Here is a 12,957-nt window from a genome sequence, read left to right as displayed (position 1 = left end):
ACTGCGCATGCGCGTGTCCCCTGCCCCGCCCGGCACTGCGCAGTGACAGCGCATGCGCAGCCAGCGGACGGCGCCGCTCCGCCTCCGTGCACGCGCGTTGGGCGCCCAGGGGCGCGCGGGACACATCGCGCACGCGCAGAGCGGGATTGGGCCTGAGGGGCGGAATGGGGCGATGGGTGGGAACGGGAACCAATGGGAACCAATGGGAACCATAGGGATCCATAGGGATATATGGGATCCATAGGGATATATGGGATCCATAGGGATATATGGGATCCATAGGGATATATGGGATCCATAGGGATCCATAGGGATCCATAGGGATCCATAGGGATCCATAGGGACCGACCGGGAGATGAGGGACAGCACAGCGGGACTGCAGATGGTCCGACGGGACGGCTGACAGCAGCCAAACAGCGGGACCTGGGCACTGTGTGCTTAGGGAACACGCAGAGGAGAAGCCCAGCGCTGTGTGTCTATGGGATGTTCCCAGCGCTGTGTGTCTATGGGATGTTCCCAGCACTGTGTGTCTATGGGATGTTCCCAGCTCTGTCTGTCCCCGTGTGTGCTGGCAGTGCCGGTGCCGTCCATTCCTGCTGCCAGGGCTGGGCACACAGCAATGTTTCCAGCTCTGTGCTAAAGGGAAGAGGAAAAACAAATGAGGAGTTGAAGTACAAGCGCCTTTTGAGTTGGAATCCTTAACACGTATGTTTAAAATGTTTTCCTTAAGTTCAGTGCAGGAAGGTGTAGGCTGGATGTCAGGGGTAGTTCTGTACTGTGAGTGTTGAGGTGCTGGAACAGATCCGAGGGGCTGTGGATGCCCCGTCCATCCTGGAGGTGTACAGAGCAGGTTGGACGGGGCCCTGGGCAGCCTGTGCTGCTGTTACACGTGGAGGTCGGCACTGCTGCCTGCAGCGGGCTGTGCTGGACCTCGATGATCCTCACGGTCCCTCCCAAGTCACGCCATTCAATGATTCCATGATATTTCCAGATCCACTCCTTTCAAGGGGCTGCAGAGAGGTGATGTGTCCCATCCTCCCGTTCTGCATCCCAGTCTCCGCCACAAACTCCACTCTCGCCATCCTCCGCCGTGACACCACTGACACCACTGACACCATTGACACCACTGACACCACTGACACCATTTCGGGGTGGCGGCTCCGGACGGCAAATGGCGACACGGGGCGGTCCGTGCACACGGAGCCAACACGCCCCGTCCCGCTGTGCGCAGCTCCGCCCGCTGTGCCGTGCGGGGCGGTGCGGGATGGCGGCGCGGAGGGCGAGGGAGGGAGATCCGCGAGCTGGATTCAGGCGGGCGGAGGAGCAGAGCAGCGCGGTGCCCTACGGGCTGATCCGGGCGGCCAGGAAGAGCGGGCAGCTCAACCTGGCGGGACGCGGCCTCGGAGACGGTGAGCGCGGGGACACGGCGTGTGGAGCCGGCGGGATGCGGGACGGGCCGGGGCAGAGCCCTGAGGAGCCGCCGGTGCGAGCAGGGTGTGATGCGCTGTGCTGAGCGCTGTGCTGAGCGCTGTGCTGAGCGCTGTGCTGAGCGCTGTGCTGAGCGCTGTGCTGGGCGCTGTGCTGAGCGCTGTGCTGAGCGCTGTGCTGGGGCTGCTAGTGTGCTGAGCGCTGTGGCTGAGCGCTGTGCTGAGCGCTGTGCTGAGCCCTGTTGCTGAGCGCTTGTGGCTGAGCGCTGTGCTGGGCGCTGTGCTGAGCGCTGTGCTGGCGCTGTGCTGAGCGCTGTGCTGAGCGCTGTGCTGAGCTCTGTGCTGAGCGCTGTGCTGAGCTCTGTGCTGAGCGCTGTGCTGAGCGCTGTGCTGAGCGCTGTGCTGAGCGCTGTGCTGAGCGCTGTGCTGAGCTCTGTGCTGAGCGCTGTGCTGGGCGCTGTGCTGAGCGCCGTGCTGAGCGCCGTGCTGGGCGCCGTGCTGGGCGCTGTGCTGAGCGCTGTGCTGAGCGCTGTGCTGAGCTGCTGTGCTGAGCGCTGTGCTGAGCGCTGTGCTGAGCGCTGTGCTGAGCGCCGTGCTGAGCGCCGTGCTGAGCGCTGTGCTGAGCGCTGTGCTGAGCGCTGTGCGCTGTGCTGAGCGCTGTGCTCTGCTGCTGTCATTGCAGTGCCACAGCACGTGTGGAGGATCAACGTGGACACCCCGCAGGAAGCCCAGCACAACGTGTCCTTCGGTGCTGCTGAGCGCTGGTGGGAGCAGACCGACCTGACCAAGCTCATCCTGGCCTCCAACCAGCTGCGGTCCCTGTCTGAAGACATCCAGCTGCTGCCCGCACTCACCGTGCTGGATGTATGTACCAGCATCAGTTACAGTAAGATCACAGCATCACTGTGCAGTGTGGGACAGCATGGCTTTACATCCTTGTTTTCCATTTCGTGCAGCAGTGGATGTGTAGAAGCAGTGCTGGTGTATTCCCAGGGCTGCTCCCTATCTCCCTGCTGATACAGTGGTTTGCACACAGGCAGTGGGTAATGTTGTGCAGGAAGGTCTGAGGAGCCCAATTGTGAGCGCTGGAAGAGCTGCTGCTGCGTGCAGACACCTGTGATGTGCTTCTGCACACCTCATACCAAATAACGTGACCTCTCAGGGCTTACTCTCCATTAAGTAGAACCTTACGAGACTGGCAGTTGAAGTGCTGCTGTTGGTAACTGTACAGAGGAAGGAATGTGCACAGGTGTAGAGAGTGGACTGAATGGCACAGAGGAGTGTACACAGGTGTTGATGCACAGAATAACTTTGTGCACGAGTTCAGCTTTGTTGCAGAGCGGGTGGGAGAAAACCTGCAAGGTGTGACTCAGTAAGTGCTGCCAAACTTTTACCTTCCAGGTCCATGATAATCAGCTGACAGCTCTGCCTTCTGCCTTGGGACAGCTGGAAAACCTGCAGAAACTTGATGTCAGGTACTTGTTACAAACGTAGAGCACTGCTTTTCAAGATGCACACGAGGGATTGTAGTAAAACAGATTTAATTTTCAGAAAAGTCAATTAATTTATTTTTTAAACAGAAAACGGGTATTGAGAATTATATGTTTTGGATTGAAACTAATGATCTGAGGTTTGTCAAGGTAATTTTGACTAATACTCAAAACCCACAGTCTTATTTGGAAGCTGGGTACTGATACTTGGAATAGTCACACAAAAGCAGCATTGACAGTCATTTGCTTCAGTATGGGAGCTTTCTTTGAAAGGAATAAAAATGCTTTTTCCTGACTATATAGATTGGAAATAGCCATAGATATCATATGGGCTGTAACTTTCATGTTGTTCTGTTTGCAGATGTTTGTACATGAGGAGAGGGCGTGTTTTTGTCTGTGAGCCCTGCCATGAACAAACATCAGGTGCAGCTGGAATATTGTAGATTCAGATGTGGATGAAGAGTATTCTTTAACAAGGAAATTGATCTTCTCTTAGGCAGCTACTCCATTGTAGAGGGCTGCAATAGTTGTAAGAGGGAGATTTCCTTAAGGGTGATGGCGTCCTGTGCAGCACGCCTACATGCACGCTGTGATGTGGAAATGTTTTGCAGATGCAACAGACAGTTAGTCTGTGCCAGGTACAGAGTTATGGGATGCATCAAATATTGGGTGTGCTTCTTACTTGCTCTGGGGTCTGAAAGTCTGCATCTCAGATGGTTGTGCATGTAGTAACCCCAGTTGGGGCAGCATCACGTGTAGCAGAAGTTTCTATGTTTATTCTCAGATCTCTTAAACAATTGTTAATTCTCTTTGCTTTCCACATTTGAATGCAAGCCACAACCAGCTGAAGAGTGTCCCGGAAGAACTGCTGCAGTTGTCGCATTTGAAGAGCCTTCTTCTACAGCACAACGAGCTGAGCCACCTGCCAGATGGGTTTGGACAGCTCGTCGGTTTAGAAGAACTGGTAAATTACAACTTATTGACAAACACTGGTTTGTTCAGAAACACCCACCTAGCTGTGTTTTACTGCTAATTGAAAGAGAACTCTTAAAACCTTACAAATATTCAATAATTCATGGTGCTTATCAGCTGTTATGTCTTTGTGTATGTGCTTGCAACCAAGTTTTGATTTGGATTTTCCAAATATTTTAGGAACAGTCAGGTCCCCTGTGACCTGTCTGTCATGGGAGACTTATCTCTTCCATTCACATTTCTACCAGGGAAATCCTGGAGGTGTCAGCAGTCTAGTTGCAATATTCTGCCAGTAATTAACTTTGTACCAGCAGTACCCAGGGGATAATTTAAACGCCTCTATTTATAACCTCTTTCTCTTTGCTCTTCAGGATCTGTCCAACAATCATCTTACAGACATTCCAACAAGTTTTGCTTTGCTCATTAACTTGGTGCGACTCAATTTGGCTTGTAATCAACTCAAAAACCTGCCTGCAGATATCAGCACAATGAAAAGTGAGTGAGTTTCCTCGGGTTGTTAAATGTCAGACAGCCGGTTCTGTAGTTATGTTCAGAAATACATTACATAATATTCCAGGTTATGAAAGTAGGTTCTGAGGAGTTTAAAGTCTTCTCAAGAGGACTGGCTTAGAATTATTTAAAACAAAACAAAAAAGCTCCCATGTATCAAACTGACGTCCTTCTGTAGTTGGTATTGCTTGACAAACTACAGGGAACTACTAGAAAAGTGTAAGCATTAGATACCAATACTTCTGCAGAAAATTATTTCTATTTTCTTTTATTATTCTGTAGACTTAAGACAACTGGATTGTACGAAAAACTACCTGGAAACTGTACCTTCTGAGCTGGCAACTATGGCATCTTTGGAGCAGCTGTATCTGAGAAAGAATAAACTGCGTTCCTTGCCAGAACTTCCTTCGTGCAAATTACTGAAGGTGAGGTTTGAGTTGTTGCAGTGCTGTTAATGTGTTTGCAGTGAGCTTCTGGAGTAGTGATTGTATATTGTATGCATTGCTCACATACAAGTGATCGTGAATTGCTGCAGTCAGAAGTTAATAAATCTGTGTGTAGAACTCTATTTAATACGTACCCGTTTGCATTTAGTCTTACTGTCCAAATGTGTTACTCATGTAATAGCTATGTGTTCAGGCCAATTGGATGTTTGTGTCACTGGCTATATAACTGAAACCCAAATCCATCTCAGAATGTAGATGCCATAGTTCAGCATAACTCCAAACTCTGCACTTATTCCAGCATTTTCTGTCACAGTTCCTGCTGGTATGTGAGGTTGTGTATTTATATAGCACATCTAGCAGCAAATGTCTCTTCTTGGTTTAAAGAACCATTTGGGACTGTGAGCGATCTTTGTCTCCATAGGAATTACATGCTGGTGAAAATCAGATTGAAATACTAAATGCAGAAAATCTTAAGCACCTGAATTCTCTTTCTGTGTTGGAACTTCGAGACAACAAGATAAAATCAGTTCCTGACGAAATCACTCTACTCCAGAAGCTGGAGCGACTTGACCTGGCCAACAATGATATCAGTAGGTAATAAAGAAATGCATGTGTCTGTGATGAGGCCTTCCTCGTGGCATCTGTGGATACACCATGTATAGGTGATGTATTTCAGTTATTGAAAAAGGCCTGGGCTGTAAAATGAAGGCTCCATTTCATTGGTTTGGAAATGTTGCCTTTCTTAAATGTGAGATGTTCCGTATCTTTTTGTTAGAATCCGAGCGTCAGAATACCAGGCCTTCTGTCAAACAATTGCCAGTGCTTGGGATTTGTACTGAAGCAGCTCTGATCTGAAATGGGTTGTTTCTGTTTGCAGATTGCCTTACACACTGGGGAACCTTTCTCAGTTGAAATTCCTGGCATTGGAGGGAAATCCTTTGAGAACCATTCGGAGAGACCTTCTGCAAGTAAGCTCGTTTAGATAGTACAGGAAAGCTGGTGATGTTGCAGTCACCGTTCAAACAGTGAATTTCTTCTTCAAGCATCATTATGCTGTAGATTTTTAGAGAAGGCTGGGTTCATTTGAATGGTTCTTCCTTGCTCTTGGAGCTGGCCAAGGAACTTCAGATGAAAAACTAAGAATATGGAGCCTGCAGTAGTAACATGGGGCTGGGAATTTTCAGCTGGAATAAACACACAAAGTTCTAAAGAAACAAGGACATGAAGCTGTTGCAAACAGGGTTTTTCTACAGGAGCAATTGGGTAGCTTTTATAACCAGCTGTGCTATGAGCTCCGTTTATGGGACTGAAATTGTTGGTCTTCATTGTCAGAACAGCTGTGTAAATACTGGCTGGTAAATGCTTGTTGACATTTTGTTCCTTCTTCCTTCCTTTCTTTTTTTCTAAAGAAAGGCACCCAGGAACTTCTGAAATACCTGAGGAGCAGAATCCAAGGTATGTTGCTTTACTGAGTCACATCTGCAAGAGAATCTTTCTAAGAAATTAAAATGTTGCCAGTTTCTTCCAGTTACCCTGCAATGACAGGTTTCTGTACTCAACAGTTTGCTCTGTATTTCTGTGCTGTTCCTTTTCTTACTCTGTTGGATAACATAACATTCTTTACGGAGAGTCATCACTTAGAAAAGCGACATTAAGTATTTTTCCCAGGTCCCTGTGTGTGTTTTGGATGAAGAATTCAAGTTGTTTTTTGTTTGTTTTTTTTTCCCTTGGACATCATGGGAATTTCCATAATAGATTCTTCATTTGCAGCTTGCTGTCTGTTGGATTTGCCACAATTTAGAAGTGTAGCTGAGACTTTGCAAAGGTATCATGTGGTATTTGTTCATGTGATAGTGTGGGCAGTACGGTCCCGCAGTTCCCTTTTAATTTGGGGGGGGTCTTGGTGATACACGTAGGAAAATTGTATTGGGAATGATGTGTGTGACTTATGATTGGGCTTTCTTGCCATCTGCCAGAGGATGGCAGCATTAATTGGGTTACTGCAGCATGTAAAATTGCTTCAAAGTGTCCAATTCCACACAAATCGGATGTATTAATGACTTTGCAAAAGTGAACTGGATGCTTGAGTACGTACTTAAATGCTCTTCTGCTAACCTGTGATAGTTTTTATACTTGAGGATGACAAAACAAGCTAAGGTCTAGCATGGATTTTAGTGTATGTGGTTTTATCGTACATTTCTGAGCATTTAAGAGGAGCTAAACCAGGAGCAGCAGCAGACCCATGCATGCAGAGGCTTAGATTGAGCAAGGGCCTCTAACCTTGTTGGTCTTCATGAAGGAATTACTAGTTGGGCATAGGTGCAAGTTGGTAGGCTTTAATTCATGAATTTCTTGTAGCATCCTTCATTTAGTGGCAATTAGATTTATCATACATTTGGGCTTCTAGCGAAGCTTCACCATTCTGAAGTGCCTGTGAGTTCCGAGGGGATAATGCCACAGCCTGGATGTACAGAACAAGGTTATGTGACTGTTCTGTGTTCCTTCCAGATGACATAACCAGCCCAAACGAAGAGCCTCCTGTGACAGCCATGACTCTCCCCAGTGAGTCCAGGATTAATGTGCATGCCATAACTACACTGAAATTACTGGAATATAGGTATGTGGTTTGAAATATTACCTGTTTCTAGAGCTGGAAGAAAGCTTTCCTGTAACTTTTAAGATTAACTTAATGATAGATACCAGCCCGTCTACAGATTCTGCTGTACTGATGCATTTTGCACTTACAATTTGGGTGTTCAGGAGTAGGATTTAAAATGCCATGTTTCATAGTTCCATTCTTTTTAATTCACTGAAATACTTCATCTTTTCAGATGCTTTTTTTTACACTTCCTTAGTTAGTAACAGTCAGTCTCAGAACATGTCACATATTATCAGTTTGTTCTTAAATTAACTAATGATTTAACTTGTTAGGTTAGGAAGGGGTGAGAAAACCATAAAATCCATACTTGCTGAGAACTGCCAGATAAAATGCACAGTTCTGCAAAGAGCTGGAATGCTGAAAGGACGTGACTGTAGTGAAAGGGTTGGGATGGCTTTAGTCACTGTAAATGTTCAGGAGGTCCAAATTCAGTGCTTACATGAGCTGCACATCACTGCGGGGGAATATTTTCTCATCTGTGGGGGAAACCTGTTTAATACCTATCTGCTGCAGTTTCTGGCCTAATATAGGGCATGTGTGCAGAGGTAGTGACCTAATTCAGCTCTTAATGAATGTTCTTAAGCCAGCTAACAGGTCAGGTTGTCGGGGTGAAATGACATTATTGCCCAGATGACGTAGTGTGGTGCAGTGATCGGTTGGCTTTCTCATTAACAGTCCTTTGAGGACTTCAGTTTGTAGATACCCATGTATCCGTTCTGCTGCTCATCATTTTCTCAGTGTGTCTTGTTAGTAAATGAGAGATGATGAACTTGTTACTTAGCTACCTGCCTTTATTGCTCAGTGAGAAGCAGGTGGCTGTGATCCCTGATGACGTGTTCAACGCGGTTGGAAGCAATCCTGTCACCAGTGTCAACTTCAGCAAAAACCAGCTGGCTGCCATTCCCCCAAGGTACTTCTGTAGAGATCGTTCTTTACATGCTGCTTTTTTTTCCCATTTTGTTCCTCAGCATCTTGTGTTGGCTTTGGTTTGTTTTTTTTTCCTAATCGAGGATGTTTACACTTTTTCCTCTGTATGTGTACAAACACACACAGAGAATATAACAGGGATGCTGAATAATACACTGGCATTTCTAGTGTGAGTGGCATGCAGGAGGGTCCATTCATCTGCATGAAGATCTCAGTAAAATGAAGCTTGGCTGTATTCAACAGTGCTTTCATTGTACGTTGTCCTTTGTACTGCACTATTAAGCATTATCTAAATGAGTAAGGGCAGACTCCAGTGTGACTTCTCATCATAATCAAGTGGTGTACTTAACTACAGTCTAGTATTGTTTTCTCTACAAAGTGGTCCTCTCATGTGAAGATAATGCATGTGTAAGCTGTGAAATGATAGCTTTGTGCTAGAGAAGAGGTCCTTTTAGGATTCACTTTCTTCAGACAGCTTTTCTCTTTTTTAAGGAAGCCTGAACAATTTCCATGCCATTTTGCTTGATAGGTATTGGTCCCATCCCATAGCATTGGATGCTTTTGCACTTGTTGCTTCATCTCAAGGAAGAGCCTCCTGCTGACAGCAGTGGTAACAAATACTGGTGTTGTGCAGGAAGGAGCCTCACTGCATTCTGTAACCCTAAGAACAACTTGTTTTTAAAAATACCACTGCATTTGTGTGGGTGACTTTAATTCTTGGACACAAATGCACTGAACAATTAACCTTTAGCACATAGAAATTAATGAGGTGTTGTCTATTATAGAAGAAAAATCTCTTGTTGGTACAGTTTGGTGAAGGAATGTTGAGCCTCCCATGCTTGTTTGCTGTTAGAGGCTCCTCTGCACAGCAGGGAGGAAGGTGTAGGTGTGTGTTCTCTGCTAGGTGCCAAGGAATGCAGCGACAGTCCAGATGGGAGAGATAGATATTTAGTTTGTTTAATTGCCTTTTGCTTCTAGTGTTACAACAGAGGTTCTGTTACAGAGATTCAGCAACTAAATTTTTGAGCTCTTAAATACTTTACATCAAAGCATCTTGATATAACATTCCTTTCACAGGATGCAGTGGGGCTGAGGCTGTATTTCCTGCAATTTGTAACAGCAGAAGTGTGGAACAGAAAGATGGTACAAAAGAAATAGTCTCTTTCTGTATGACTGCATGAAGAAGATGGATAACATTTTGTTGAGACATTCACAGGAGATGCCAGTGATGGTCATTTGTGCCATAATTTCTGAAATCTTTCTTAACTCCTTTCAAAAAAACAAGCCTTCATAGCAAAACTTAGTGTCCTGATCTGTGAGAGGAAACTGACCCTTCTACAAGCGTTAGTAAAGTGATTCTGAGCTTTGTTTTTACATCAAGTGTAAGAATCCAGGACAGGCTGTTTTCACAGGTAAAATTTCCACTCTCCAAATGGCTTCTGAAATGTCAAGAGCCAGAGGAAGTTCCATGATCTGTAGAATTCTAGAATAACAGTTTTTTCAGTAACTTGGAATGCAAACATGAGCTTCCATAGTAAAAGTATATTCATGTTGGGTTTCAGGATCGTGGAGCTGAAAGACTCAGTCTGTGATGTCAACTTTGGCTTCAATAAAATCTCCTCTGTTTCCTTGGAGCTGTGCACGCTTCATAAATTGACACATTTGGATATCAGGTTTGTGATGAGTGTTGGACTTCCTTTCCCAGTGACTTGTTTTCATGCCTCTTTAAACCAGCCATCTGTTGCAGTGGAATAGCAGTAGTGAAATAATGTTTCATTTCCCAAAAGGGCTCCCTGCCAGTTGAATGACCAGCAGATCTGAAATAGAAAGTGGCCCAGATTTAAGCATCAGTTAAAGAGAAACACAGAAAACAGTGGGCAAGCTCTAAGACTTGCTGTGGTGAAAGGTCTTGTGTCAGGCATTGAAAGCTTCTCAGGGAGGTTAAGAGTGATATTTAGAAACAAAACAGAAAACAATTCTGGGAATAGATGTGGGAAGTATTACAGTGAAGGTATCAACTCTGGTGTTTTACCTGGAACTGGAGCATCTTTCAATGAATAATTTTCCTGTAATGAATCTTCATGTCACACTCAAAGGATGCCTTGTTTGTCTGTACAAACCCATCTTCTTTGTATGGAGCTTCTGAATGGCTTCCTTTCCACAACAGGATGAGTTTGTTGGAGCCAATGGATATCAGGTGCCGTGAATTTTCAAGAGGTGTAGGGTTATCTCAGCAATTGACCTTGGCACCAATATGGGACTGTTTCATAAACTTCCCTCTGAGACCCAACTTGCTGAACTGCCAGGCGTGTTTCTGGAATTGTTAGGTGCTCAGAAATGTTTGGGAGTCCTTAGAGAACAGGATTTCTGTTTCCTTACTGCTAAACTTGGGAATATGAACTTGGTTTGCCATCTTGATCCATTTTTAGTGATCTTAAAGAACTCGTTAGCTCCGATAAACATGGGTGTTCTTCATCTGAATTCTTACCTAAAACTTCTTAGAAGTTGTTCATTATTCTTTATCTTAATTTGATACACAGAAATAATGTTTTGACGTCTTTACCTGAGGAAATGGAGGCACTGACAAGACTACAAGTAATAAATCTATCTTTCAATAGGTGAGCAACTATTTCAGTTGTTTTTTTTTAATAACAATAAAAAGAATTCAGTGTGATTTTAATGTGAGGTAAGAATGAGAAAGAGCTTCAGCTAACTGTGAGCTTAGAACAGTTGAAGGGAATGTGCATCTTTACACAGTGGTGGCATATGCTTGGAATTTTCTATCACAGGTTTTGGAGAGAGACAGCAGAAGCTGGTTAAAAAAGGGATTAAACAGACCTGTGGGCAATATAACAGAAGTGGATGCCAGCGGGACCACCCTGTAGCACCCATAATACATCAGGTCCAGTGATAAGAAAAACAGCAGGGCAGTGGTGTCCCTGAGCAGTCCTGCAATTGCTCACACTGCTCTCTTCTTTGCACTGCAATCACTTTCTGTGTGACAAGCACTGCCACTCACGGTCATAAAATGGGTGGTCTTGGCCTGTAGTTCTGCTATGGGTGCTGAGCTGTCTATGGTGCAAATTCCATCCAGTTTTTTGGCTTTTTTAAATCAGTTTAAACAGCAGCACATGTAGATTTTTACTTTCAGTTAACAGTGCTGAAATACTGTTTAAAACATTGTTCGTTTTATTGATCACCCTATTTCTGACTTTCATCCCTTCCTTCTGAAGATTTAAAGTATTTCCCAGTGTCCTTTACCACATCCTCACACTGGAGACCATCCTGCTCAGTAACAACCAGGTGGGGTCTGTAGACCCTCTGCAGCTGAAGAAGATGGAGCAGCTCGGGACGTTGGACCTTCAGAACAATGACCTTCTCCAGGTGCCACCTGAACTCGGGAACTGTGAGTCTCTGAGGTGTGTATTGTAAGTGGGGACTTGTTTTCTAAAAGCATATTCTGCCTGGTATGTCAGTATGAATTAAGGTAGCAGAAGTTAAAATCATTCTGGAAGAACAAAAGAGGGCTTAAGGATTTCAAATGATTCTTATCCCCATATACAGTGTGTGAATGTGCTGCAAGAAGGAAAAGCCTGAGTACGAATAACTGCACATCTCTGTCTTTCCAGGACGCTCCTTTTAGAAGGAAATCCATTCCGTACTCCCCGAGCAGCCATTCTGGCAAAAGGAACAGCTGCAGTGCTGGAGTACCTCAGAAGCCGGATCCCCACTTGATGGGCTGTTTCCCTGTGCAGTTCTGAATGGAAAGCAGAGTATCATCCTGTCTGATGCAATCACATCCCTTCCTGGTTGTTTGTGAGCTGTTGGTCTGCCCTGGGCCATAAAGCATTCATAACACTGTTCTTAGTTTGCATGTTAAGAAATTGTTCACCGACAAAATATTTTCCACTCAAGGCTGCATGTCTCAGGAGTGCATTTCAAAATACCACAACCTATGTTTACACTTTTTGTAAGGAAGGATGCAGCTGGAAGCTGCATTTAGTAATAGAGACAATGTTTTTCTACAATTAAGCCATTTTGTTGTTTTTTTTTTAAGGATTGTAAACACCAAAGTAATTGAGCAAAAGGGGGAAATAAGCTTTCTGATTCTTGTATACCTGTTTTATAATCTCCTGTAGGGTGTTTGGTCTCTCTTCACCGCTGCCTCAGTCCATTGGTTGCTGGTCTGTACATGGAAAATGCCTGAACCTTTAAACGTGATGAATACGGTGTGAAATGTCCTGCAGACTGTGTGCATGTCCCATGTGAATGTGAGCAAAACATGGCTGATGTTGGTAGCTGCACTGAAACAATAAACGTTTGCTGTTGGATATACGTTTCGTTTCTAAGTCTTTATGCTGTGATTGAAGTTTTTAGCCAGTAACATACAGACATTCAGCTTTTTTATTTAAATGCACTTCACCATCATGAAAATGATCTCAATTAATAAGAGCAACGCAGCATGGAGGACAACATAAAGGAGGAGTTACTTGGTGTTAGTCTGTGACTATCATTTGTTGCTTCTC

General features: G+C 45.1%; 1 protein-coding gene across 2 annotated transcripts; it reads left to right on the top strand.

Moving 5' to 3' along the window:
- The first annotated feature begins 1,242 nt into the window (after positions 1–1,242).
- On the top strand, positions 1,243–12,766 carry LRRC40 (leucine rich repeat containing 40). Of its 2 annotated transcripts, XM_015870876.2 has the most exons (15): positions 1,243–1,409; positions 2,110–2,291; positions 2,829–2,902; positions 3,752–3,881; positions 4,261–4,384; positions 4,682–4,824; positions 5,267–5,439; positions 5,723–5,813; positions 6,255–6,300; positions 7,354–7,462; positions 8,307–8,414; positions 9,994–10,104; positions 10,972–11,049; positions 11,665–11,850; positions 12,061–12,766. In XM_015870876.2, the coding sequence occupies exons 1-15, from the start codon at positions 1,265–1,267 to the stop codon at positions 12,164–12,166; spliced, it is 1,806 nt and encodes a 601-aa protein (XP_015726362.1). In that variant the 5' UTR covers positions 1,243–1,264; the 3' UTR covers positions 12,167–12,766. The 2 variants fall into 2 exon arrangements, with proteins under 2 accessions (XP_015726362.1, XP_015726364.1); XM_015870878.1 differs by lacking the exon at positions 1,243–1,409 and having other exon boundaries at positions 2,201–2,313.
- The last annotated feature ends 191 nt before the right edge of the window (positions 12,767–12,957 follow it).

This window comes from Coturnix japonica, chromosome 8, assembly GCF_001577835.2.
Source record: "Coturnix japonica isolate 7356 chromosome 8, Coturnix japonica 2.1, whole genome shotgun sequence".
Taxonomy (NCBI): Eukaryota; Metazoa; Chordata; class Aves; order Galliformes; family Phasianidae; genus Coturnix; species Coturnix japonica.
The sequence above is the reverse complement of the archived record's forward strand: the minus strand, read 5'-3'. Positions and strand labels throughout refer to the sequence as shown.

Bases quoted from the DNA above. Each gene is read 5' to 3' on its own strand.
- LRRC40 (XM_015870876.2), top strand. From the start codon at position 1,265: ATGGCGGCGCGGAGGGCGAGGGAGGGAGATCCGCGAGCTGGATTCAGG. The intron at 2,903-3,751 runs GTACTTGTTACA...TTTGAATGCAAG, and splicing joins CTGCAGAAACTTGATGTCAG to CCACAACCAGCTGAAGAGTG. The intron at 7,463-8,306 runs GTATGTGGTTTG...TTTATTGCTCAG, and splicing joins CTGAAATTACTGGAATATAG to TGAGAAGCAGGTGGCTGTGA.